We start from the raw sequence: 23,709 nt of genomic DNA, 5'->3' as shown, positions 1-23,709 counted from the left end.
GGGGGGACACATGACTCAATGAAGAAGAAGGAGAGTTGGGTTTGTACCCCGCCCTTCACTCAGAGTCTCAGAGTGGCTTACAATTGCCTTTCCCTTCCCCTCCCCACAACAGACACCCTATGAGGCAGGCGGGGCTGAGAGAACTCTTCCGAGGACTGCCCTTGAGAGAACAGCTCTGAGAGAACCGTGACTGACCCAAGGTCACCCAGCTGGCTGCATGTGGAGGAGTGGGGAATCAAACCCGGCTCTCGTGATTAGAGTCCTGCTGTCAGCAATCCCACCACTTAGGGTGGCACGTCTGGCATGAACCAGAATCTGGGTCTTTTCTGTCATGGCTCCTATTCTGTGGAAGGGGCCCTCTTTCACAGGGGTCCCCTCATTGGAGACCTTCAGGAGGCGCCGCGAGGCCTTCCTGTTTGTCAGCGCATTCAATGCGATTAGGGTTACCAGCTCTGGGTTGGGAAATATCTGGAGATTTGGGGAGTGGAGCCTGAAGGCGGGGTTTGGGGAGGGGAGGGGGCCTCAGCAGGGTACAGTGCCACAGAGTCCACCCTCTTAAGCAGCCATTTTCTCCAGGAGGACTGATCTCTGTCGGCTGAAGATCAGTTGTAATACCAGGAGAACTCCAGGCCCCACCTGGAGGTTGGCAGCCCTATTTAAGGGGGAAGAGGGAGAGATTTCGGGCTTACTATATTATTTTCGATCTGTTTTTGAACCATGATGAAAGGCAGGATATAAATGTTTTAATAAACAAATAAATAGTTAACATAAGAAGATCCCTGCTGGATCAGACCAAGGGTCCATCTAGTCCAGCATCCTGTCTCACACAGTGGCCAACCAGTTCCTCTGGAGGGCCAACAACAGAGCCTAGAGGCTGAGGCCTTCCCCTCATAAGAACACCAGAACAGCCCTGCTGGATCAGACCAGTGAGGGTCCACCTAGTCCAGCATCCTGTTCCACACAGTGGCCTCAGCCAGTTCCTCTGGAGGGCCAACAACAGGGCAGAGAGGCCAAGGACTCCTGGCTCTGGGATTCATAGGCTGACTGCCTCCGAATGTGGAGGTTCCCCTCAGTCACCGTGGCTCGTAGCCACTGATTGACCTCTCCTCCATGAATCTGTCTAATCCCCATTTAAAGCTTTTTATTCCCGTGGCCATCACTGCCTCCTCTGGCAGCAAATTCCACGTTTTAATCACTGTCTGCGTGAAGTAATATTTCCATTTGTCCGTCCCGAACAGCCAAAAAAGGCAAACAAAGCGAGCTCTATCTCAGTTTCTTCAGGTGTATCATGAGTCCGTCTGATCTGTTGCCATACCTTGTTGTTTTGAGTTCCGGAGGCTAATTATATCTCACGGGTGCCTCGGGGGAGCCTCGTGCTCTGAGAGCTGCAGGCTATAAGGATCTGAAAATAATCAAAACGCCTGTCGCTTCTACACTGCAGGCCAATCACACGGAAGAGCACGTGGGCCAGCACTACAGCATCCCCCTCCAGGAGCTGAAGGTGATATTCCCGCATGGACTCCCGCCACGCTTCCAGTTACAGGTGCTCTTTGTCTTTCTTGCGGGCCTGAAGATTGGGAGGGGGGGTACACGGGGCAGCTGTCAGACTGTCAGGTTATGGTCTGAGTTGGATTCCTGGCCGCCTTGCAGATTTCCCATCTTTCTTTGTTTGTTTGTATTTTTGTGTGTGTGCGCGTGTGCCTGGAAGTCATAGTCGCCTTCTGGCGACCCCTAGCAGTGTTCCCTCTAAGCTGAGTCAGCGTGAGCTAGCTCACAGTGTTTTAGCCTCCAGCTCACACATTTTTGTCCTAGCTCAGGAAGGAGGGCTCCAGAGCCTGCTTCGGCGGGAAGGGCGGGATGCAAATAGAATCGATTAAATAAATAAGTAATTTACGCAGCAGCCAAACCGCTCGCTCACCACTTTAATCCCAGTAGCTCACAAAGTAGAATTTTTGCTCACGGGACACCACAGCTTGCAGGGAGCATTGCCCCCAGTAAGGCTCGGATGTTTCGGAGAGGTGGCTTATTATTGCCTGCCTCTGCGTCCCAGCCCTGGTATTCCTTCAAGGTCTCCCTCCCAAGTACCTGCCAGGGTCGGCCCCGCTTAGCTTCCGAGATCTGACGAGATCGGGCTTGCCTGGGCTATATCCAGGTCAGGGCGGATTTCCCGTCTTGTGGTAGCAGCAGGCGCCCCAAAGGCAAAAGCGCCACAGAGCTGGCTTTGTAAGGCGCTCCTTGCCGGAGTGTGTGTTGGGCCAGGTTCATGCATGAAGGGGAATGGGGCGGTAGGAGAGACGAGGCCACTTCTGACTGCTCCTTTGCCATGAGCATTCCGTGAAATCAGCGCAGCCAGGAGAAAGGCCCTGTGGGTCATGCTCAAGCCACTTTCCGATTTACGGCAGTCCTGTGAATCAAAGTTTTATGGACATCGTGGGTCACCAAAAAGACAAGTAAGTCGGCTGGAGATCATTATCAAGCCAGAACTCTCCCTAGAAGCTAAAATGACCAAACTGCGGCTGTCATACTTTGGTCGCTTTGTGAGAAGACAAGAGTCACTAGGAAAAGTTGAAGGCAGCAGGAAAAGAGGAAGACCTGACGGGAGACGGATTGACTCAGGGAAGCCACGACCCTCCGTTTGCAAGACCTGAGCAAGGCTGTTGAGGATAGGACATTTTGGGAGATATCAATTCACAGGGTCGCCATAAGTTGGAAGAAGAAGAAGAAGAGATTGGATTTCTACCCCGCCCTTCACTACCCAAGGGAGTCTCAGAGCGGCTTACAAACTCCTTTCTCTTCCCCTCCCCACAACAGACACCCTGTGAGGTAGGTGGGGCTGAGAGAGCTCTTTCAAGGACTGCCCTTGAGAGAAGAAAAGAAGAAGAAGAGATTGGATTTCTACCCCGCCCTTCACTACCCAAGGGAGTCTCAGAGCAGCTTACAAACTCCTTTCCCCTCCCCACAACAGGCACCCTGTGAGGTAAAAGAAGAAGAAGAGATTAGATTTCTACCCCGTCCTTCACTACCCAAGGGAGTCTCAGAGCGACTTACAAACTCCTTTCCCTTCCCCTCCCCACAACAGACACCCTGTGAGGCAGGTGGGGCTGAGAGAGCTCGGACAGAAACTGCTCTTTTTCGAGAACAGCTGTGCCAGAACTACGGCTTGCCCAAGGTCATCCAGCCAGGTGCAAGTGGAGGAGTGCGGAATCAAACCTGGAATCAAACCCAGTTCTCTCAGATTAGAGTCCGCGCTCCTAACCACCACACCAAACTGGCTCTCATTAAGCAACTTAATGGTACTACACACACACACACATTATGAATGAATGTCCTCCAAAACGCCCTCTCATTAACAGCCTCGCTCAAGGCTTGCCAACGGAAGGCCATGGCTTCCCTGATTCAGTCAGTCCAGAAAGGGTCTGCCGTGTCTTTTTCCTGGCTGAGCTGATCTCAATCGGCAATGAGTTTTTAACATGGAAGAGCATCCCACAGTGTTTTCCACCCCCTGCAGACTGGTACAACGCGGTCCTTTCCGCCACCTCATCTTTCTTGCATGTGTGAATCAGGCCTTTGGAGCGGTGCGGATTGGAGAGGACCCCACTGCAGAAGTTAGCAGTGGGGGTGGGGGGCGTAGCTCACGTTTTGCCCGCGCAATGTCCTGGGTTTGACCCAGCTTGGGCATCCCCAGCTAGAAAGGACCGCATTTAGCAAACCTTGGAGAGTTACAGTAGCCTTATAACCTTGGAGAGTTACAGTAGATAGTAAGTGGCAAAGGAAGTCTGTTGTGGGGAGGGGAAGGGAAACTCCCCCGAAGGAGTGCTCAGAAGTAGAAACCGACACCTGCTTGTCGGCCATGATGCAGATCTGTTTTTGGGTCCCCTGTGGGGAGAAAGAGGGAGTAGAGATGAAGTTAATAAATAAATTTGGGTTCTGGCACACATTGTGTGTTTCCTTTGGATTATTTAAGCACCTCCCACCCAGTCAGTCCCCGCTCTGCTAAGAGCCAGTTTATTCCCTTCCCGGGGTTTCCGCTTCCGCATCCCGTCCCTGAAGCATGTTTCGTCTCAGCTGCAGCACCTGTTCTTGGGAACAGTCTCCCAGCAGAGGCCCCAAGGGACTCCCAGTGTAGCACATTACCAGAGACACTACACAGCTGTCTTGTTTTAAGAAAGATTTTTAGGGCAATAGGATAAAAGGGTATGATTAAAATGTGGAATTCACTGCCAGATGGCCACCACTCCTTAAAAACCTTGAAAGAAGGGGAGCCCACCACCTCCCGAGGAAGCCTGTTCTACCGAGGAGCCGCTCTGACTCTTCTCTGGACACGTGCCCTTCTCAAACTGTAGTGCCCAAAACGGAACACAGTGCTCCAAGAAAAAAAGGAGATAAATGAAGTGCATGCTTGGTATCTCCAGTGAAAGGTACAGAATCATAGAGTTGGAAGGGACCTCCAGGGTCATCTAGTCCACCCCCCTGCACAATGCAGGAAATGTACAAATACCTCCCCCTCCACACCCGCAGTGACTGCTGTTCCACACCCAGAAGATGACAAAAAACCCTCCAAGATTGCTTCCTGACCCCAAAGTGTCAATCGGCATTTCCCTGGGCGTGTAAAAAAGGGCCACAAGGACTAAGTATACTTAGTACCTACTGAGAAAGACTGTTCTCTGCCTGAGAGACCCAGAACAGCTACTGCTGACAACATTGGGTTAGAAGAACTAGCGGTCTGACCCGGGGTGAGGTAGTCTCTGACATATGTATATGTGAAATTTGGCTTGCTGTACTGTTTCTCTTGTCAAAGCTTTATTCTCTCCATAAATATATATATTTTTTAATTCTGGTAGGTGAAAACCTTCAACGAAGCCTGTATCATGGTGCGGAAGCCGGGTATCGAACTCCTCAGCTATTTAAAAAACACCAACTTTGCTCACCCCGCCATCCGATACGTCATCTGTATCCTCTTCAGCAGAGCCGCGTGCGTGGCCCATGGTTCGCCTTGCGTTCACGGCAGTCTGAGCGCCGGCTTTGCGTGGGAGAAACCATTCACTTTCTAGCCCTCGCGGTGGAGGAAAATGTTTGCAAATGGACAGTCTTGCTAAATGCACTTAAATCGGAAGGGAGCCCAGGCTGGGGCTTCTGTTCGGGTTTTTTAAAAGATACTTCTCATTTTATATTTTATATAAGTAAAAAGGTAAAGGTTTCCCTTGCTTGAAAGCTAGTCGAATCCGACTCTAGGGGGCGGTGCTCATCTCCATTTCCAAGCCGAAGAGCCGGCGCTGTCCGAAGACATTTCCATAGTCATGTGGCCGGTGTGACTAAACGCTGAAGCACAAGGAACGCTGTTACCTTCCTACCGAAGCGGTACCTATTTATCTACTTGCAATTTCTTGCTTTCGAGCTGCTAGGTTTGCAGGAGCTGGGGCCAGAGACGGGAGCTCACTCCGTCACGCGGCACTCGGGTCCCGAACTGCCGAACTACCGACCTTCCAGTCTGCAGTTCAGCGTCTTAACCTCTGAGCCATCGTGGCCACACTAAATTTTATATAGGGCACAGGAAAAAAGAAAAGGAGTGAGGGGGAAAGAAAAATAAACGTAAGGCACTTTTTTACAAATATTCAAGACAATATAAACGTAAATGAATTAATAAATCTAGGTAAATCATTATAACATTACCGATAATGCTGTTTCCCTAAAATATATTATCCACAGCCAGTTTGGTGTAGTGGTTAAGTGGTTAAGAACCCTAACTCTGAGGAGGTTCTTTTGCATAGGGATTGGCTGTTGAAATTTTAATCTTATTCGTAGTGCTATTGTAAGATGCAGAGCTCTCTTCATCAGAGACCCTCCATCAGAGCCAGTTTAGTGTAGTGGTTAAGTGCGCGGACTCTAATCTGGGAGAACCGGGTTTGATTCCCCACTCCTCCACTTGCACCTGGCTGGATGACCTTGGGCAAGCCGTAGCTCTGCTAAGAGCTGTTCTTGAAAAAGAACAGTTTCTGTCAGAGCTCTCTCAGCCCCGCCTACCTCACGGGGTGTCTGTTGTGAGGAGGGGAAGGGAAAGAAGTTTGTAAGCCGCTCTGAGACACCTTTGGGTAGTGAAGGGCGGGATATAAATCCAATCTCTTCTTCTGTTACCTCACAGCGTGTCTGTTGTGGGGAGGGGAAGGGAAAGGAGTTTGTAAGCCACTCTGAGACTCCTTTGGGTAGTGAAGGGCAGGGTATAAAACCAATCTCCTCCTCTTCTTCTTCTTCTCCAATCTCTTCTTTTTCTTCTTTTACCTCACAGGGTGTCTGTTGTGGGGAGGGGAAGGGAAAGGAGTTTGTAAGCCTCTCTGAGACTCCTTTGGGTAGTGAAGGGCAGGGGATAAATCCAGTCTCTTCTTCTTCTTCACTATTCTCAATCTGGAAAAAAGACTATGAAAAAAAATGCTGTAAGCAAACATTTTATATCAATATAAAATTGCCAGGAAACCATGTAGAATGATTTATAAAAACAAGGAAGTAACAAATGTTTAAACATTCCAAATAACTGATAAAAATCTTGTTACGAGGACTTGGAATTGGCTGGGCTTTTGTCGATGGAAGAGTAGGGAGAAACAGGACCAGGCAGCAATGTTCCCTCCAAGCTGTGGAGTCTTGTGAACAAAAATTCTACTTTGTGAGCTTCTGGCATTAAAGTGGTGAGTGAGTGATTTGGCTACTGCATAAATCAGTTAGCTCTGGAGCCCTCCTTCCTGAACTAAGGCAAAAATGTGTGAGCCGGAGGCTAACAAACCGTGGGCTTGCTCACACTGACTCAGCTTAGAAGGAACACTGCTCCCAGCCAATTCCTTGGCAGTCATCCTGAAACTGGTCCTTCAGATACCTTGTTCACAAGCCGTGCAGAACTTTAAATGTCAAAACCAACACATTGAATCAGGCTCGGGAGCAGATCAATAATAATAATAATAATAATAATAATAATAATAATAATAATAATCTTTCAATTTATTGATCGCTCAATCCTTGCAGAACTGATGGCTCTGAGCGATTTACAGTTACTCCTGAATTCACACGGGACTAACAATGATAGGGGTAAGGGAGGACAACATTTTTTTTTTTAATTCACACACATTTTCGCAGTCGACGGGGAGTTTGGTCAGCTGTAAGCTTCAGACATGTTCCGGCAGCATTCTCACTCGGCGTTGCTTGATGTCGTCAGCATTTTTCTCAGTCGCAGCACAGCACTGCCACTGCTACCATCTGGCCGGAATGGCCCATTACAGGCTACTTTTTTGATGCTGCGTAGATCTCGCTTGGCTTTTTGACCTTCCGCTCGTCGGCTAACACCACCCCCAGCCCGTGTAATTGCTGTAGTATCGAGGTTGATTGGCATTGGGGTCAAGGATGGGGTAGAAAGGGGCGTGTGGGTATAATACACAAGGCTTCCATGGTTTCCTTGACAACCTGTGCCTGGAGATGGCGAAAGGGGCACGGGGAAGACCATGACCCTCTGCCATGCCATCCATCACTGCGCGAAGCAGAACTGGCTGCTCCTGCACATTCCCGACGGTAAGGACACTATGTGACACCTGCTGCTGTCTGGAGGTTCTGGCCAGGAGCCAGAGGTACTGAACACTCGCCATAGCGTAACTGGTCTTTAAAGGGCCGTTTGAGAGTTCAGAGCTCCTTGCATGCCTTCGTAGGAGTTTGTACAACAACCCTGTAAAGTAGGCCAGTATCATTCCCACAGTGCTGACGGCTGGAGGCTTGCCCAGGGCCCCCTTTTGCACTCACGGGAGCAGTCTGATTTGAACCTGGGCTGCCCAGCTCAGCCAGGTCTCTTCCTAACACTGAGAATTTCAGTCTATGCGAGAGACTTCCTGAAAGAATAAGCAGGCTATTTCCATGTAACAAAGCCAGTTTAGTGTAGTGGTTAAGTGCACGGACTCTAATCTGGGAGAACCGGGTTTGATTCCCCACTCCGCCACTCATGGCTGCTGGATGACCTTGGGCAAGCCATAGTTCTGTCAGAGCTGTTCTCTCAAGGACAGTTCTGGAAAGAGCTCTCTCGGCCCCACCTACAGGGTGTCTGTTGTGGGGAGGGGAAGGGAAAGGAGTTTGTAAGCCGCTCTGAGACTCCGAGTGAAGGGCGGGGTATAAATCCAATCTCCTCCTCTTCTTCTTTTTCGGCTTGCTTCACCTCATGTTTTATTCTCTCTAAGAACCAATTTAAGCTTCTCAGAAGTCCCGGTAAATATGTCCCTTCCACGGTACAGTCCTGTTCAGAATGGAGGGAATTAACTGCTTCTCTCAGTGTCCTGCCACATCAGAAATCCAGCATGTTAAGAAAGAGGGGCTGAATGTATGCTCTAGTGTACTAGCGTTCCCGAAGCAAGGCGCTACCAGTGGAACAGGTCATTCAAACGAGCCATTCTTTCTTACTCCTTTGACTTAGTATGGTCTCGGTAGGACTGCGTCCCCTTGAAAGGTCCGGATTGGCCCCCAGCAAGAACAGAAGAGCAGCAGAAGCAAGTTAGGGATTTGTTATATGGGAACCAAGGCCCATGTGAACGTTGATCAGACGAGCTTCTACGTTGCTTTTCTTAAAAGTGGACTCTTGGCTGTATTCTGCGTCCATTGTCACCGGCTGGTGTCCGAGCCGGGTTTCAAATGCCGTATAAGCACACCATCCTTCCAGGGGTGGTTAGGCACAGGGCAACTGGGGCAGCTGAACGAGGGTCCTGGATGAGCGGAGGGGGCAACCATCGAGGTGCCCTAGTTGCTATTGGGTGTTGTAAATAAGAAGCGGGAGACTGGCCAGTTATGAAGGTGCACAGAGAGTTTATATAGTTATAAAGGTGAATATATACAGAGATATTTACAGGCTATTGAACAGCATGTCGTGCCTTAGTCTATTAGAACAGAGTCCCTTCCAGCTTACTAAGCTGATAGCTATTATGCTAAACCCCAGCCAATCTCTAACAAGGTGAGGTAATCACTAACTCTAACAAACCCTGAAAGAGTAACACCTGCTAGAAAACACCTGGTAATTACATGATTACTAGCATGACTACTAGGTCTGACAAACAGATCAAACTGATCTATAGTAACTGCTTGCTACCTCTATCACTCTGACATATATCTCAATAGTTGCTACCAGCTACCACTGCAGGTGACGGCAGCAAGGGGCATCGTTTGGGCAGGAGCCGGCCATCAGCCGTGTGGGGTGGTTAGAGGGGTCCCCCCCCCCACACTGCATTTGCCAGCCGCTGCCTGAGTCTCCGGTTGTAGCTGGCCATCAGCCGTGTGGGGTGGTTAGAGGCCCCCCCCCTCCGAGTGTTCTATTGCATTCACCAGCCGCTGCCTAAGTCTCAAGCTGTGGCCGGTACTCAGCTGTAGGGTGGGGGGGGAGCATTGCCCTGGTTGCCCCCCCCCCCTCTATTCCACCACACCCAGTGATTCCGGGGCCCGTCCGTGACCTCTGCCCGGGTCCCTGGAATCACTGCAACCACCCCTGCTCCCTTCCTGCAGTCCCGCATCGGTTCTTTTTTTCTGTTTCCATTGCAGCTCACCGCTGGGTGAAGAACTGCCGAGAGCTGCTGCCGTCTTCCTACAACAAAGAGCGGTTCGACCAACCACTGGAAGCCTCGACTTGGCTGAAGAATTTCGCAGTCACCAATGAGCACTTCTTGAAAGAGGTCAGCAGCTGCTACTGCTCAGGCTGGGGGGGGGAGTGTTGTAGAAGAAGAAGAGTTGGTTTTGTACCCCGCCCTTCGCTACACGAAGGAGCCTTGGAGCGGCTTAGAATCCCTTTCCTTCCTCTCCCCACAACAGACACCCTTTGTTTGAGAGCCAGTTTGGTGTAGTGGTTAAGTGCGCGGACTCTAATCTGGGAGAACCGGGTTTGATTCCCCACTCCTCCACTTGCACCTGCTGGATGTCCTTGGGCAAGCCATAGTTCTGGCAGAGCTGTTCTTGAAAAAAGAGCAGTTTCTGTCAGAGCTCTCTCAGCCCCACCTACCTCACAGGGTGTCTGTTGTGGGGAGGGGAAGGGAAAGGAGTTTGTAAGCCGCTCTGAGACACCTTTGGGTAGTGAAGGGCGGGGTATAAATCCAATCTCTTCTTCTTCTTCTTCTTCTTCTTTGAGGTAAGTGGGGCGGAGAGAGAGCTCTGAGAGCCGTGACTGACCCAAAGTCACCCAGCTGGCTGCATATGGAGGAGTGGGGGAATCAAACCCAGTTCTCGTTATTAGTTGCCTTGCCGCTCCTAACCACTACACCACGCTGGCTCTCCGGTAGGGTTCCGGCTTCCCAACTACTTTTAATTCTGTTTTTCACTCCCTCCTACCTGCACGGATCTCTGAATGGCTGTCTCGTTTCAGATCTAAAAAGAGACAGCTAAGGGGGAGCATGATAGAGGTTTATAAAATTATGCACGGGGTGGAGAGAGTCGACAAAGAGATTTTTTTTTCTCCCGCTCCCGGAATACTAGAACTCCGGGGCATCTGATGAAGCTGATGGGCAGTAGATTCAGGACAGACAGAAGGGAATACTTCTTTACCCAGTGAGTGATTCAAAGGTGGAATTCACTGCCAGAGGATGTAGTGATTTCCACAGGCATAGACAGCCATAAAAGAGAATTAGATAGATTCATGGAAGAGAGATCTATCAGTGGCTACTAGCCATGGTTATTAAAGGGAACCTCCGCATTTAGAGGCAGTGAGCCTCTGAATCCCGGTGCTGAGAGGCAACATCAGGGGAAGGCCTCGGCCTCTATGTCTGTTGGACCTCCAGAGGAACTGGTTGAGGCCAGTGTGTGAGACAGGATGCTGGACTAGATGGACCCTCACTGGTCTCATCCAGCAGGGCTCTTCTGGTGTCCTTATGAGGGGAAGGCCTCAGCCTCTATGCCCTGTTGTTGGCCCTCCAGAGGAACTGGTTGAGGCCACTGTGTGAGACATGATGCTGGACTAGATGGACCCTCACTGGTCTGATCCAGCAGGGCTCTTCTGATGTTCTTGTGTTCTTATCCCCACAAGCACCACCTTGCCATAGGTTCAGGTTGGGAGAGAGTTATAGGCCCAAGGTCACTGGTGAACTTTGTGGGGGCTTGGCCATCTCTGGGCACACCAGCTGACTGATGGCGCCAGTATTTCAGCTGACCGCCTATTGTTTGATATTCCCTGAAGCCAGGAATGCTTGATGTGCATCATTTGTAATCAAGAGAAGGAGCCAGAGCTGCTTGCCCCTGGACCTTGCAGTGATCACGGACAATCCCAGGTGCAGGGCAAAGCTCTTCCTACTTGCAGTCCTACAGGCATCTCCAAGCAGGGACACAAGCAGTCATCTGTGGCAAAGCTCATTGCCCAAGACTGGCCACTACTCTGTTCTGCTTGCTGTAAGAACCAGGGAATCACCCCCACCCCCATGCAGTCTGGCTGTCTTGACCACCAGTGTTCCCTCCAAGCTGAGTTAGTGTGAGCTAGCTCACAGTTTTTTAGCCTCCGGAGTTGTTATTACAGCCCAGAAGATCATTGGCTGCCTTCTCCCATTCCTGGAGGAATTGTATAGTTCTCGATGCTTGAAAAAAGCAAAGAACATTTTGCAGGACTTGTCACATCCTGAACATTCCCTGTTTGAACTGCTGCCTTCGGGCAGAAGATATAGGACAGTTAAAGCGAGGACAAATAGATTAAAAGATAGTTTTTATTCGAGAGCTATTATTGCCTTAAATGCTGTATGAAATTGGAATTTGGGTGACATTGGTGGTTTTAAGTTGTTATGTGAACCTTAAGGGAGTTATGGGACAGTAGTGAATGGTTGTGTGAGTGTATATGAATATTGTTGTAGATCACCGAAATGATTGCATCTTTAATTTCGTTGTACTATGTACAATGACAATAAAGTATATTATTATTATTATTACATTGTTGTCTTTGCTCAGGAAGGATGGCTCCAGAGCAAACTCATTTATCCAGTAGCCAAATCGCTCACTCACAACTTTAATGCCAGTAGAATTTTTGCGCACAAGACTCCACAGCTTAGAGGGAGCATTGGCCTTGACCAAAATATGCCTGGTCAGTTGACCTTTTAGCCATCTGAAAGCTTGATCCTTTTAAAACTGCGGCTTCTCTGCTCCTAGTGAGAGAGACTGTGCCGTACCGTCTATTCCTCAATTTCCCCATTCGTTACCTCTTCCCCCCAGTCCAGGAGAGTGGTCAGGCTCAGTAATGCTGGGGCCGGACTACCAAAGTTGCTAATGGGAGACCATTAGCAAGTCTCTTGTGGCCAGGGAAGTGTACTGGTGCAGCCCTCCCAGGAGAGAAGGACTGGAGTTCAGCAGGGCAGGTCACGGGCAAGGTTGCAAAGAGTAACCAGGGTCCGGTCCAAAAGTCAGGTATGCCAAGTCCAGTCTAGAGTCAAGGGATCCAGGCAGCAGGTCTAAGTCCAATCTAGTTCAAGGTCAGGGGTTCCAGAAAAGCCGGTTGTTAGGTCCCGTCCAAGGTTTAAGGCTCCTGTGGTCTGGTAACAGCAAGGTCAGTGGTTCAGTAGCAATGTGTACTTGTTGTATCCACAAGACTGCAGCTTCTCCTGGCTGATTTTATAGCCAGGTCTTAACAAGCTACACTCCCAGCCAATGCTCCCTCTAAGCTTTGGAGTCCTGCGAGCAAAAATTCTACTTTGTGAGCTCCTGGCATTAAAGTGGCGAGCGAGCGATTTGGCGACTGCATAAATCAGTTTGCTCTGGAGCCACCCCTTCCTGAGCGAAGACAAAAAGGTGTGAGCCGGAGGCTAAAAATCTGTAAGCTAGCGCACACTGACTCAGCCTAGAGGGAACACCGCTCCCAGCCAGTTCCTTGGCAGTCATCCGTCTCGTCAGTTGACAGCGGCCGACAGACCACAAGTCCCGCACTCCTTCACCTTCCCTGCAACTCTGTGCGCCTCTGACGGCGTCTGTGCTGCAGAGGTGTGGGTGAGCTAGGTGGGCTGGGAGTGGCTTCTGAAGCCTTGTTTCCTGCTTCAGAGCTACAGGGCATGGGCTCGGTTTCAGCTGTTGGCTGTGACTCCTGCTCAGCCGGTAACCTGATCTCTTGCTGCTCTCATCCTGGCTCAGAGCCAGTTGCAGCCGGTTGTTGAATTACTGGCTGAGGGCTGGCCATGGGCAGCACTTTGTCTGTTGAATCTGTGCCTGTCACTGAACACAGGCCCCGGTCACACGGGCAGGAAAATGCGGGGGGGGGGAGCGTGGCTGTTTGCCTCAGAGCAAAATAACGCGCGGCTGCGCGATCAGACATCCCGTCGAGGTCCCGTCGAGGTCCCGTGGTTAGGGGGGAGGTGCCGATCACAGGACAATCCTGCGGCGTGGCAAAGAAGTGGCCTCCCTAGCAAAAGGCTCCACGGGATTAACCCCTTCCAGGGCTGCAGAGGAATGCAAACTGTGTCCTCTGTCCGGTCCCCTCCAGGAGGAGCTTCAGCCAGGCTGCCCCCCCACCACGCCCCCCCTGCACCTCTCCCTCTGCCGCCAGATGCAGAGAGTTCCTCTCGAGCAGGCCGAGCCAGGAGTGGGGGGTACGGAAAAGAGGAGGGGGCTGTGTTGTTTGTTTTTAAATGAAGTGTGCGCATGCGCCATTGGGTGCTTGTGCGCATCCCGTGGAGACTTGGGGAAAAAAACCTTTTAGCGACAGGACATGGGCCGGCGCCAGATGCCACGACCTACCACCGGAAACGCGATCAGGCGCCCGCCCTTGCCCCGCGGTTTCTGGAAACTAGTACCTCGGCCCTTCACTCGGAGTCTCAGAGTGGCTTACAGTCTCCTTTCCCTTCCCCTCCCCACAGCAGACCCCCTGTGAGGTAGGTGGGGCTGAGAGAGCTCTGAGAGAACTGTCCTTGAGAGAACAGCTCTGACAGAACTATGGCTTGCCCAAGGTCATCCAGCAGCTGCAAGTGGAGGAGTGGGGAATCAAACCCGGTTCTCCCAGATTAGAGTCCGTGCACTTAACCACTACATCAAACACTTGGCGGGTCCCAAGAAAGGCGTCAGCGAGTGCCGTGGCACTCACGGGCAGTGTTCCCTCTAAGCTGAGTTCGGGTGAGCTAGCTCACAGTTTTTTAGCCTCCGGCTCACACCTTTTTGTCTTAGCTCAGGGAGGATGGCTCCAGAGCCAACTAATTTATGCAGTAGCCAAATCGCTGGCTCACAACCTTAATGCCAGTAGCCCACAAAGTAGAATTTTTGCTCACAAGACAACACGGCTTCGAGGGAGCATTGCCCACAGGCACCACATTGGGGACCCCTCATGTAGAAATCTGTGTTAAAAAGGTAAATTTGCATGCTTTTGTTTGTACAGGTTGGGTTTTTTTTTTAAGTTTCTGGGGTGAGGTGGGGTAGGGGGTTGGCAGATACAAACGAGGCCGATTCCTCAAGGAAGGAGGGCGTCAGAAGTCTGCCAGGCTTCTTCAAATGCCTTGCGATGCTTCCATAGAGCTTTCTTTAATCCTCGCCTGTTTGTAGATCAAGACGCAGCAGAAGTACACGTGGAGTCCGCGGGAGAGCACCGAGGAGGGCAGCCCCCTGATAAGCGTCGTTGAGCAGGTAAGGGACTGGTGACACCCCTCTGGGCTTGCCGAGAGCCTGCAGACCTAAACTGGGGACCGGGGAGCAGAAGCCGTGTGCTCCTGAGGCCGTTCCGCCAGCGTGGATCCTGCAGAAGGCAAACCAGTTCCTCCCTCCTGCGGTCGGCAGGCGGGTCTGGCACTCGTTGGTCCTTGGGTGGCATCCAGTCCCGACCCACCTGCCAGTTCCCATCTCTCTCTCCTTTTTTTTAAAAAAATACATCTATATATCTAATAGCGAAGGCGCCCCCTGCATGCGGATATCTAAATCCGCACGTCGGGGGCACCAGGGGCACAAAAATCTAAAAAGTTGAAAAAATATAGGGGGGATATTTAAATCCCCCCAAAGTAAAATAGCCTTCCCTGTGCATGTGCAGGGAACGCTCTGGGAACTCTGCGGCGGGCTGGCGGTTGGAAGCCGCTCAGGCCTCACTGCAGGAGTGGGGGGGGGAGGGAGGAGGAGATCGGCGGCGGTGGAGGAGGCCGCCGGATCAGCAGCGGAGGAGGAGACCGCCAGAGCGGGGGGGGGGGGGAAGGAGATCGCCGCAGGGGCCGGGGGTAGGGGGGGGGACCGGGGGGGGGGGGGGGGAGGGGGAGGGGGGAGAATTGAAGTGGGGGGGGGGGGGGTGAAGAGGGGGTTGGGGGTGTAATTGGTCCTGGAGAAACTCTTTCTTTTTCCCTCTCTCCTCTCTTCCTTCACCATACAGGCTTTTCCCTTTTGTCCATTTCCCTGTTTGCTTTCTGCCCGAGGTTATTTCTTTTCTCTTTTTCCCTCTTTGTTTTCTCTCTCTTTTTCCCATAGTGTATTAGAAGGGGGAAGGGAAGATGCTGGGGGAGGTGGGGAGGAGGGAGGGGAGGCGGGGGAATGAGACAGATACGAAGGAACAACACCCCCAAAGTATCGCGGGTCCCTTTTCTTGTACATTTTATTTTGGAAAACAAAGTAAAGGTATAAAGGGGATACAGAAACCAAAGAGGGGCTGCATAACTCAATTAGGTATATCAAAAGTAATTCTATATTACAGAGCGTATGAAACAAAAAGCATTTCTCCCCAGCGACCCCTTCTCTGTAGTTTTTAAAACACTGTTTATATAGACAGTGGTACTTACTCGGAGACCAAGCCCTATGAGGAAAGGCTGAGGGACTTGGGAATGTTCAGTCCTACAGTTCCACACGGCCTGTAAAACGGAGCTCTTCCACCAGGCCTTTGGAGCCGCCACCACCACCACCGTTACCATCACCAACAATAATCGACATTCTATGGTAGAAGAGCCCTGATCCGCTGGACCCTTTAATCACTGTCCAAGCCAACCCTCCCCAATCCTCCCCAAAAACAACTGAGCAGACCAATGGAGCCGACGATAGTGAGGAACTCATACTAGCACTTTATTATGATGTTTGGTTTTAATATTGTATTTATATTGCCTGTTGCTGTGTTTTTATATGTATTGCTGGAATTTTATTCTGTTTCTATAAGGCGCCCTGATTCAGCCTTGGCTGGGAGGGCGGGATAAAAGTGCAATCAATCAATCAGTCTGGAGAAGGGGAGGCTGAGGGGGGACGGGATGGCTCTCTTGAAGTATCTGAAGGGCTGTCACTCAGAGGAGGGGAAGGGAGCTGTTCCTGTTGGCAGCAGAGGAGAGGACTCGCAAGAATGGGGCACCAGTTGGATCTTAGGAAAAACTTTTTGACAGTCAGAGTTGTGCAACACTGGAACAGGCTGCCTCGGGAGGTGGTGAGCTCCCCCTCCCTGGCAGTCCTTAAGCAGCAGCTGGACAAACGCTTGTCAGGGATGCTCTAGGCTAATCCTGCATTGAGCAGGGGTGGGTGGGACTAGATGGCCTGTAGGGCCCCTTCCAGCTCTGGGATTCTATGATTCTATTTTATATTCAGTATTTTAGATTTCAAATTCCGTAACTAACTCTTCGTTTCCAGGGTCTGAATCGTGTCAGAAACTCCAGCGACGTCGTGGGGGTGGTTTTGAAGGAGCTGAAGCAACAGAGCTCTATGGGCTCCTTCAAGCTCCTGGTGGCCGTGGATGGAGTCAACTCCCTTTGGGGAAGGACAACGCTGAAGAAAGAAGACAAGAGCGCGGTATGGAACTCACGGCAGCTAGGCCGCGGTGGTGGCCGCTACCTTATCTGCCTTTCCGGAATGGGGCTGGGCAGGGGTCATTTCGCAGAAAAAGAGGTTCAGGAGCTCATTAGCATAACTCATTAGCATAACTTTTTTGCATATGTCACACCCCCTGACATCACCGGAAGTGAGGGTCCATCTAGTCCAGATTCCGGCTTCACACAGTGGTCAACCAGTTGCCCCGTAAGCCAGCAGATAGGGCATAGAGGCCAAGGCTGATGTTGCCACCCAGTAGTAGTAGCCACTGATAGATCTCTCCTCCATGAACCTAAGTCCCTCTTAAAGCCATCTATGCCAGTCCAGTGTTCCCTCTAAGCTGTGTAGTCTTGTGAGCAAAATTTCTACTTTGTGAGCTGCTGGCATTAAAGTTATGAGCAAATGATTTGGCTACTGCATAAATTAGCTTGCTCTGGACTCATCCTCCCTGAGCTAAGACAAAAATCTGTGAGCTGGAGGCTAAAATTCTGTGAGCTAGCTCACACTAACTCAGCTTAGAGGGAACCCTGCTAGTGGCCATCACTTCCTCCTCTGGAAAGGTGAAGGGAAGGTTTGGGATCTCTGTGACTGGTGTGGACTGCAGCTCTGTGGTACAGCATCCGCTTGGCACGCAGAAGGTCCCGGGTTCAGTCCCCGGCGTCTCCAGATAAAAGGACCAGGTGGTAGGCGATGTAAAAGACCTCTGCCTGAGACCTTCAAGAGCTGTTTCCAGGGTAGCCTTCACCTACATAGCCCAGGCAAGCCCGATCTCATCAGATCTTGGACGCTAAGCTGACCCTGGCAAGGGCTTGGATGGGAGACCTCCGAGGAATACCAGGGCCGTGATGCAAAGGCAGGCAGTAGCAAGCCACCTTTTTGAATGTCCCTTGCCTCCAAGCCCCACTAGGGGTCGCCAGAAGTCCACCATGACTTCCAGGCACACACACACACACACACACACACACAGAAAATACGAGAGAGAGAGAGAGAGATATGTTTCCAGCAGGAACAGACAATACTGACCTTGACGGACCAATGGGCTGATTCCATATAAGGCGGCTTCATGTGTTCAATGCCTTCTCTGTTGGCTTTAGGTCTCCCCGGAGGAGCTGACGCTGATCCACAACCTGAGGAAGATGATGACCAATGACTGGGTGAGAAGAATACTGCTGGGTGCTTTTTTGTTTAGATTGTCCAGTAGAAAGCAAAAGGGACTAAAATTGTCTGGACTGACCAAATCTTTGTCTACAAGGATCCCGTAGGGAAGGGGTCTCCAACCTTTTCGAGCTTGTGGGCCCATTTGGAATTCTGACACAGCATGGCGAGCCCAGCAACAAAATGGCCGCGACAGAACAACTGCCGCGACAGAACAACAGCCACAAAATTAATTGCCACAGCTTAACTTCAGTCACCCAGTGAGCATCCTTGTGCTGGGGTGGCGGCTGCTGCCAAAGCAACATTTGAAAAAAATCTGCACAGCCAATCAAGTCTTCAGGGGCCAATCAGAAGCCTTGCTGGGCGAAAGACCTACCTGGCCCCGCCCAGTTATTAAAAACAAATGGTGGGCACCAGAAAAGGTGTTAGTGGGCACAGTGGTGCCCATGGGCACCATGTTGGAGACCCCTGCCTTCGGGAGATATCTTCAGTATTTTCTGACCCAGGGCACACCTTAATAATACTTTCAAGTCATCGTCTTGTACTCCTTCCAACAGCCCTGCAAGGAGAGTTAAGGCTATCCTTTTGTGGGGCGGGGTGAGGCAGAGGCAGGATTCAAACCAGGGAACCTCCTGATTCAGAGCTTTGTGTCTTAAACTGGGAACCCGAGAACGCTTTCCCGAGAGTGAAGTCCCATCGAGTAAAAAGGTGGCTTCCCCCCCTGCTTGAGATGGCTCCCTTATCCACCATGGAAGCTTTTGGATACTGAAGTCAGGCTGGCTTTCTTCTCCATACCGACGAGCATTGCTTATAATTGCGACTGTCCTCTTGCTGGGGTGAAGCCAGATACAAGGAGTGACTTTGGGCGGGTATAGCTGGTCTTGAGGGACGCACCTCCCCGAAATCCCATTCTCCATGCAACAACATAATGCAAAGGAGAGCCAGCCGCACTTGCAGTCACCCTGCCTCTGTCTGTGGGTGTGTTTCACCTTAGCTTCCCCCCCCCAAAGGAAAAACATAGCGGTGGCCAGGGCTATTTTTGGGCAGGAACGCACAGGAATGGAGTTCCGGCTGGCTCCTGAGTTGGCCACACCCAGCAGGAACTCATTAGCATAATAGGCCACACCCAACAGCAGAAACTCATTAGGATTGGCTACAGTAGGGGTGTGTGGCCTAACATGCAAAGGAGTCCCTGCTACAAAAAAAGGCCCTGGGTTTTGACAACAAACAAGGTAAACAGAATAAGACGCAAAAGGTGGGTGTGGCTGGATGACCACACTTCTGGCAATAGGGGCTGCGGCCTAATATGCTAATGAGCTGTGGTGTCGGGGTGTGGCCTATTATGCTAATGAGTTCCTGCTGGGCTTTTTCTACAAAAAAAGCCCTGACGGTGGTACAGATAAAGCCATCTCCTGCCAAGTCGGACTGTTTTTCCTCCACCTTTGTCCCCTTTGATTGGCAGTTTGGTGTAGTGGTTAAGCCAGTTTAGTGTCGTGGTTAAGTACGCGGACTCTAATTTGGGAGAACCGGGTTTGATTCCCCACTCCTCCACTTGCACCTGGCTGGATGACCTTGGGCAAGCCGTAGCTCTGATAAGAGCTGTCCTTGAAAAAGAGCAGTTACTGTCAGAGCTCTCTCAGACTCACCTCCCTCCCAGAGTGTCTGTTGTGGGGAGGGGAAGGGAAAGGAGTTTGTAAGCCGCTCTGAGACACCTTTGGGTAGTGAAGGGCGGGGTATAAATCCAATCTCCTCTTCTTCTACTACTGGGTCCCAAGTAGAGATCCTTAAATGGAGATAGCAAGGATTGGACTTCAGACCTCCTTCGGGCAACACAAGTACTGTATCACTGAGCCGTGGCCCATCCCCGAGGTGGAGTTAATTAATTAATTAATTATCGTATGGCATTGTGTGTAGAATAGCCAGGAGATCCTAAGATTGTCTGGCAGTCACTCTTTTAGCGTCATGCACCAGTAGGTGGCGAGCTAGACTCATTTTTAAGGCAAGAGATGTTTCAGAGGTGGTTTGCCATTGCCTGCCTCTGCCTCACGACCCTGGTATTCCTTGGAGGTCGCCCTTCCAAATACTAGCCCAGGCGACCCTGCTTAGCTTCTGAGATCTGACGAGATCGGGCTGGCCTGGGCTACCCTGAGATAGAAGCCCTATGTAACAGCCTACGAAGTTGCTTTATACCAACTGGGTTCAGCTTCCTTATATCGCCTTCTTTGGATGGCAGCGGCTCCCCGGAGTCTCAAGACTTTCCCAGCATCTGCCCGAGATCCCTTAAACAGAGATGCCAGGGATCGAATCTGGGACCTCAGCCGTGCCAAACGCGCGCTGTGCCCACAGACCCTTCCCAGCTTGTGTGACCACCAGTTGAAGACCGATGCAGCAATCGGGCAAAGACTTGATGCCATCCCATAAAATATTTTACTTACCCGACCTTGCCCGCCCAAATTATTTGCAACACATTTTGAAAACAGAGATGACCCTTTTCCAGTTTGCAAGCCCTTCCCATCTGGTCACCTGAAGATGATCTGCGCTCACCACTGGGCTTCCTTTGAAGGATGTTTCCACAACTCCCCTGCCTCTCTGCTTTTCCTTTTCACAGCCGTTGTACCTTTGCCCCAAGTAGCCCTTGGCGCAACCTGAGATCTTTCTGTAACAGGTACAGCCTAACTTGAGTTTGCGTAACACCTTCTTTATCTTGTCTTAAGGCTGCTACAGGTCTCTAGCGAGAAGATCTCAATCTGCACCAAAAGCTGTTAGGGCTCCTTCCCACCTTGAAAAGATTTTAAAAACCAGCAGTAATTCAGATCTGTCTCCCTTTTCTTTTTTCCCTAACCTCCGTGGAGATAAGCTTTAATGAAATCCTTTCAGTTGTTTGTGACCCCCTTAGCCTCAGAAAAGGCAGTGCCTGATCTCCTCTGTAACTCCGCGCGGCCAACACAGGGAAATCATAATAATATGGTTATGATGATGATTTAAACAATTTCTTTTTTTATATATAATTATATTTATTAGACTTTATAAGCCCATATTGTACACATAAACAAATGCATCAACAATATTACACATATATCCACACCTTGTACCACACTTGTTTTCTGAACAACACAGATTGATATAGCCGACATACCTTCAATAACTAGATTTTAATCTTATTTTCAGTATTTTAAATCCGGTCTGCATTGACTAAACCTTTATGTTACTATAACCTTTTGAGGTATATTAAGCATCTGTCCAAAGGCTTACCCTAAAGGTTCATATCCACAACTCTATCAAGTATGTACTATTCTAACTCTTATCCCTGTTTCCATATCTTGCCAGTTCCATGCGTTCAATACAGGGGTTTATGTAATAATTTATTTAAAGCCTTTAATTTCCTCTTTTAAACATCCCTTTCCCCTTAAACTTTCTCAATATCCTCCATTATAATTTTTCAGGCCCACACCTACTTTAATTCTATCTGTAACTAACCTTATCATGTACATTACATTAAGTTCATTAAGTAACAATAACATTATACCTACTTACAACTCCACCCTACCTTCTATCCAGTGTCAAAATCAATTTCTAATCAATTTCTAATCACATATTTATACATTTACACTTCCCCCCAATCATTTACCAGTTTATTATTCTTAAATATATTTAATTTCATTCTTTTTTGTAAATCAATTTAATCTAATTGAAAACCTACCAGTATCAAATCAATTCCTAATCAAGTTCTAATCACATGATTATACATTTACACTTCCCTCCAATCATTTACCAGTTCATTTTTCTTAAATATAGTTAATTTCATTCTTTTAAAAATCTATTTGGTCTATTAAAAACCTCGTAATAATTTTTAACTAATTAAATTAGTACCAATTCACTAATACCTTTTATAAACATTTTGAGTTATATCACTCTTCTCATCATATTACAGATTACTTTTCTCATAAACCAATATACTTAAACAATTACTTATCCCCCCTTATTAATTTTCTTTTATCTTAAAATACCCTTATAATCACCTCTAAGTGACCCTAAAAATTCAAATACAAATACACCAATTCATAAGTAAGTAGGTTTAAATACAAACACCAATACTTCAATTCAAAAGCCAGTAAGTTTCAGATCAGTCTTCCGGTTTATATCCAGAGAAGAGAGAGGCACAATGTTCTCCTTTTCATATCGTTTTAACTTCCTCCTTGGCATTTGCACTTTATTTTTTTGTCTCAACATGTCCACGTGCCTTCTTTCCTTGAACACTCCTAGACCTCCATAACTCTTTCTTCTGACTTTCACTCCTTCCGCCATCCGGGGTCTGTTATTACTTTTAAACTTCCATAGCCGTCGCTTTTTCCTTTTGATCTTTTTATTTTTCCCTCGACCAATTTTTAAACATTGACTATTTTCTTTTAAGGGTCCCAATTTAAGTCCAGGCAGCTTTCCTTTAGGATCTATTTCATCGCTTAACAACTCCACACCGTCATCCAAATTCTCTTCCTTAACCCAGTCCTTGTTTTCCGTCAGCTCCTCCTCAAGAATCTCCTTCACAGTGATTAGCCCTTTCTTTTCCTTTCCCTCTGTTTCCACTTGTAGACCATACTCCTTCCTTATTTCTATACAAGCTTCTTGACATCTTCTCCTCACCGCTTCTCTTATCGCTCTTATAAATTGATCCATATCTGTCTCCCCACCTTCCAGTTCTTCAACCCGTTCCGCTTCATTGCTTTCAGTATGCTCCATCTCCTTCAAACTCCAGACACAGTACGTAAAGCTAGCTCATCAAAATATGTTTGTCCCCAAGTCTCTCATAGCTTCACCAAGACCCGCACAGAACACAGCACCAACAATCGTCTTTCTTTCCCCCACCAGAGTATCAATTTACAGTTCAGTCCTGTTTAATTCCCCGGCCGCTTTACTTCACCTGTTTTTGGACGCGATGTTTGGGGGTATTTTACCATTTTTCAGATGGTTAAACTCCTTCCCTCACTTCCATTTCCATGTTTCAGTCAAGGCTTCTTTCATTTCTTCGTGTTGTTACCATTCTCATTCGCTTCCGTTAAGTACAAAGTTTTTAAAAAACCGGGTGGCTGCGCCTATGCAAACACGGTGGCCATGTTTGCTCCGTCAATCGCTCCCGCTTCGGGGCGGTTTCTGGACACCCCCCCGCATTGCCGGCTGCGGGGAGGGCCAAAAAAAAAAAAGCCCCATGCTCCAGCTTGCCACCCCAGGCCCGCTGGTCGGGTATTCCCGGCGCCCGGGATCCCCGAAAAGAGACGAAACAGAACAGTGCGGGCGGGTCAGCGCTTGCCGAAACCCGCCCGTCGTCGCGCCATACCGGAACCGCATGATTTAAACAATTTCTATGCTACCTCTCCACCCAACTAGGATTGCCAAGGTGGTGAACATGAAAACGTTACAGATGTTTAAAACAGCATCTAACATGTTTAAACAAGTCAGTGAAAATGTAAACATGCAAACACAAATGGGGAAGAGGGTCGATAAGAGTTACTGGGGGTTTGCGAAACGAAACAAAAGAGCCAGCTCAGTGTAGTGGTTACGTGTGCAGACTCTGATCTGGGAGAACTGGGTTTGATTCCGTACTCCTCCACATGCAGCTGCTGGTGTGACCTTGGGTCAGTGACAAGTTCTCTCAGAGCTGTTCTCCCAAGAGCAGTCCTTGAAAGAGCTCTCTCAGCCCCACCTACCTCACAGGGTGTCTGTTGTGGGGAGGGGAAGGGGAAGGAGACTGTAAACCACTCTGAGACTCCGACTGAAGGACGGGGTATAAATCCAATCTCTTCTTCTTCTTCTTCACCCACTGGCAGAAGAATCCCCCTGGGGTGGGAGTCAAGA

The 23,709-nt window shown here is 49.5% G+C and overlaps 1 protein-coding gene across 1 annotated transcript in view; it reads left to right on the top strand.

Moving 5' to 3' along the window:
- DAP3 (death associated protein 3) overlaps nucleotides 1-23,709 on the top strand; it is a 62,757-nt gene that overhangs the window by 30,112 nt on the left and 8,936 nt on the right. The window contains exons 5-11 of the mRNA XM_015422115.1: nucleotides 1,442-1,543; nucleotides 4,842-4,950; nucleotides 7,456-7,548; nucleotides 9,547-9,677; nucleotides 14,491-14,571; nucleotides 16,528-16,686; nucleotides 17,799-17,858. Coding sequence (XP_015277601.1) covers nucleotides 1,442-1,543; nucleotides 4,842-4,950; nucleotides 7,456-7,548; nucleotides 9,547-9,677; nucleotides 14,491-14,571; nucleotides 16,528-16,686; nucleotides 17,799-17,858 — 735 coding nt within the window. The remainder of the gene's footprint in view (nucleotides 1-1,441; nucleotides 1,544-4,841; nucleotides 4,951-7,455; nucleotides 7,549-9,546; nucleotides 9,678-14,490; nucleotides 14,572-16,527; nucleotides 16,687-17,798; nucleotides 17,859-23,709) is intronic.

The sequence above is a fragment of the Gekko japonicus genome, unplaced genomic scaffold, assembly GCF_001447785.1.
Source record: "Gekko japonicus isolate JY-2015 unplaced genomic scaffold, Gekko_japonicus_V1.1 scaffold1009, whole genome shotgun sequence".
In the NCBI taxonomy this organism is placed as follows: domain Eukaryota; kingdom Metazoa; phylum Chordata; class Lepidosauria; order Squamata; family Gekkonidae; genus Gekko; species Gekko japonicus.
The sequence above is the reverse complement of the archived record's forward strand: the minus strand, read 5'-3'. Positions and strand labels throughout refer to the sequence as shown.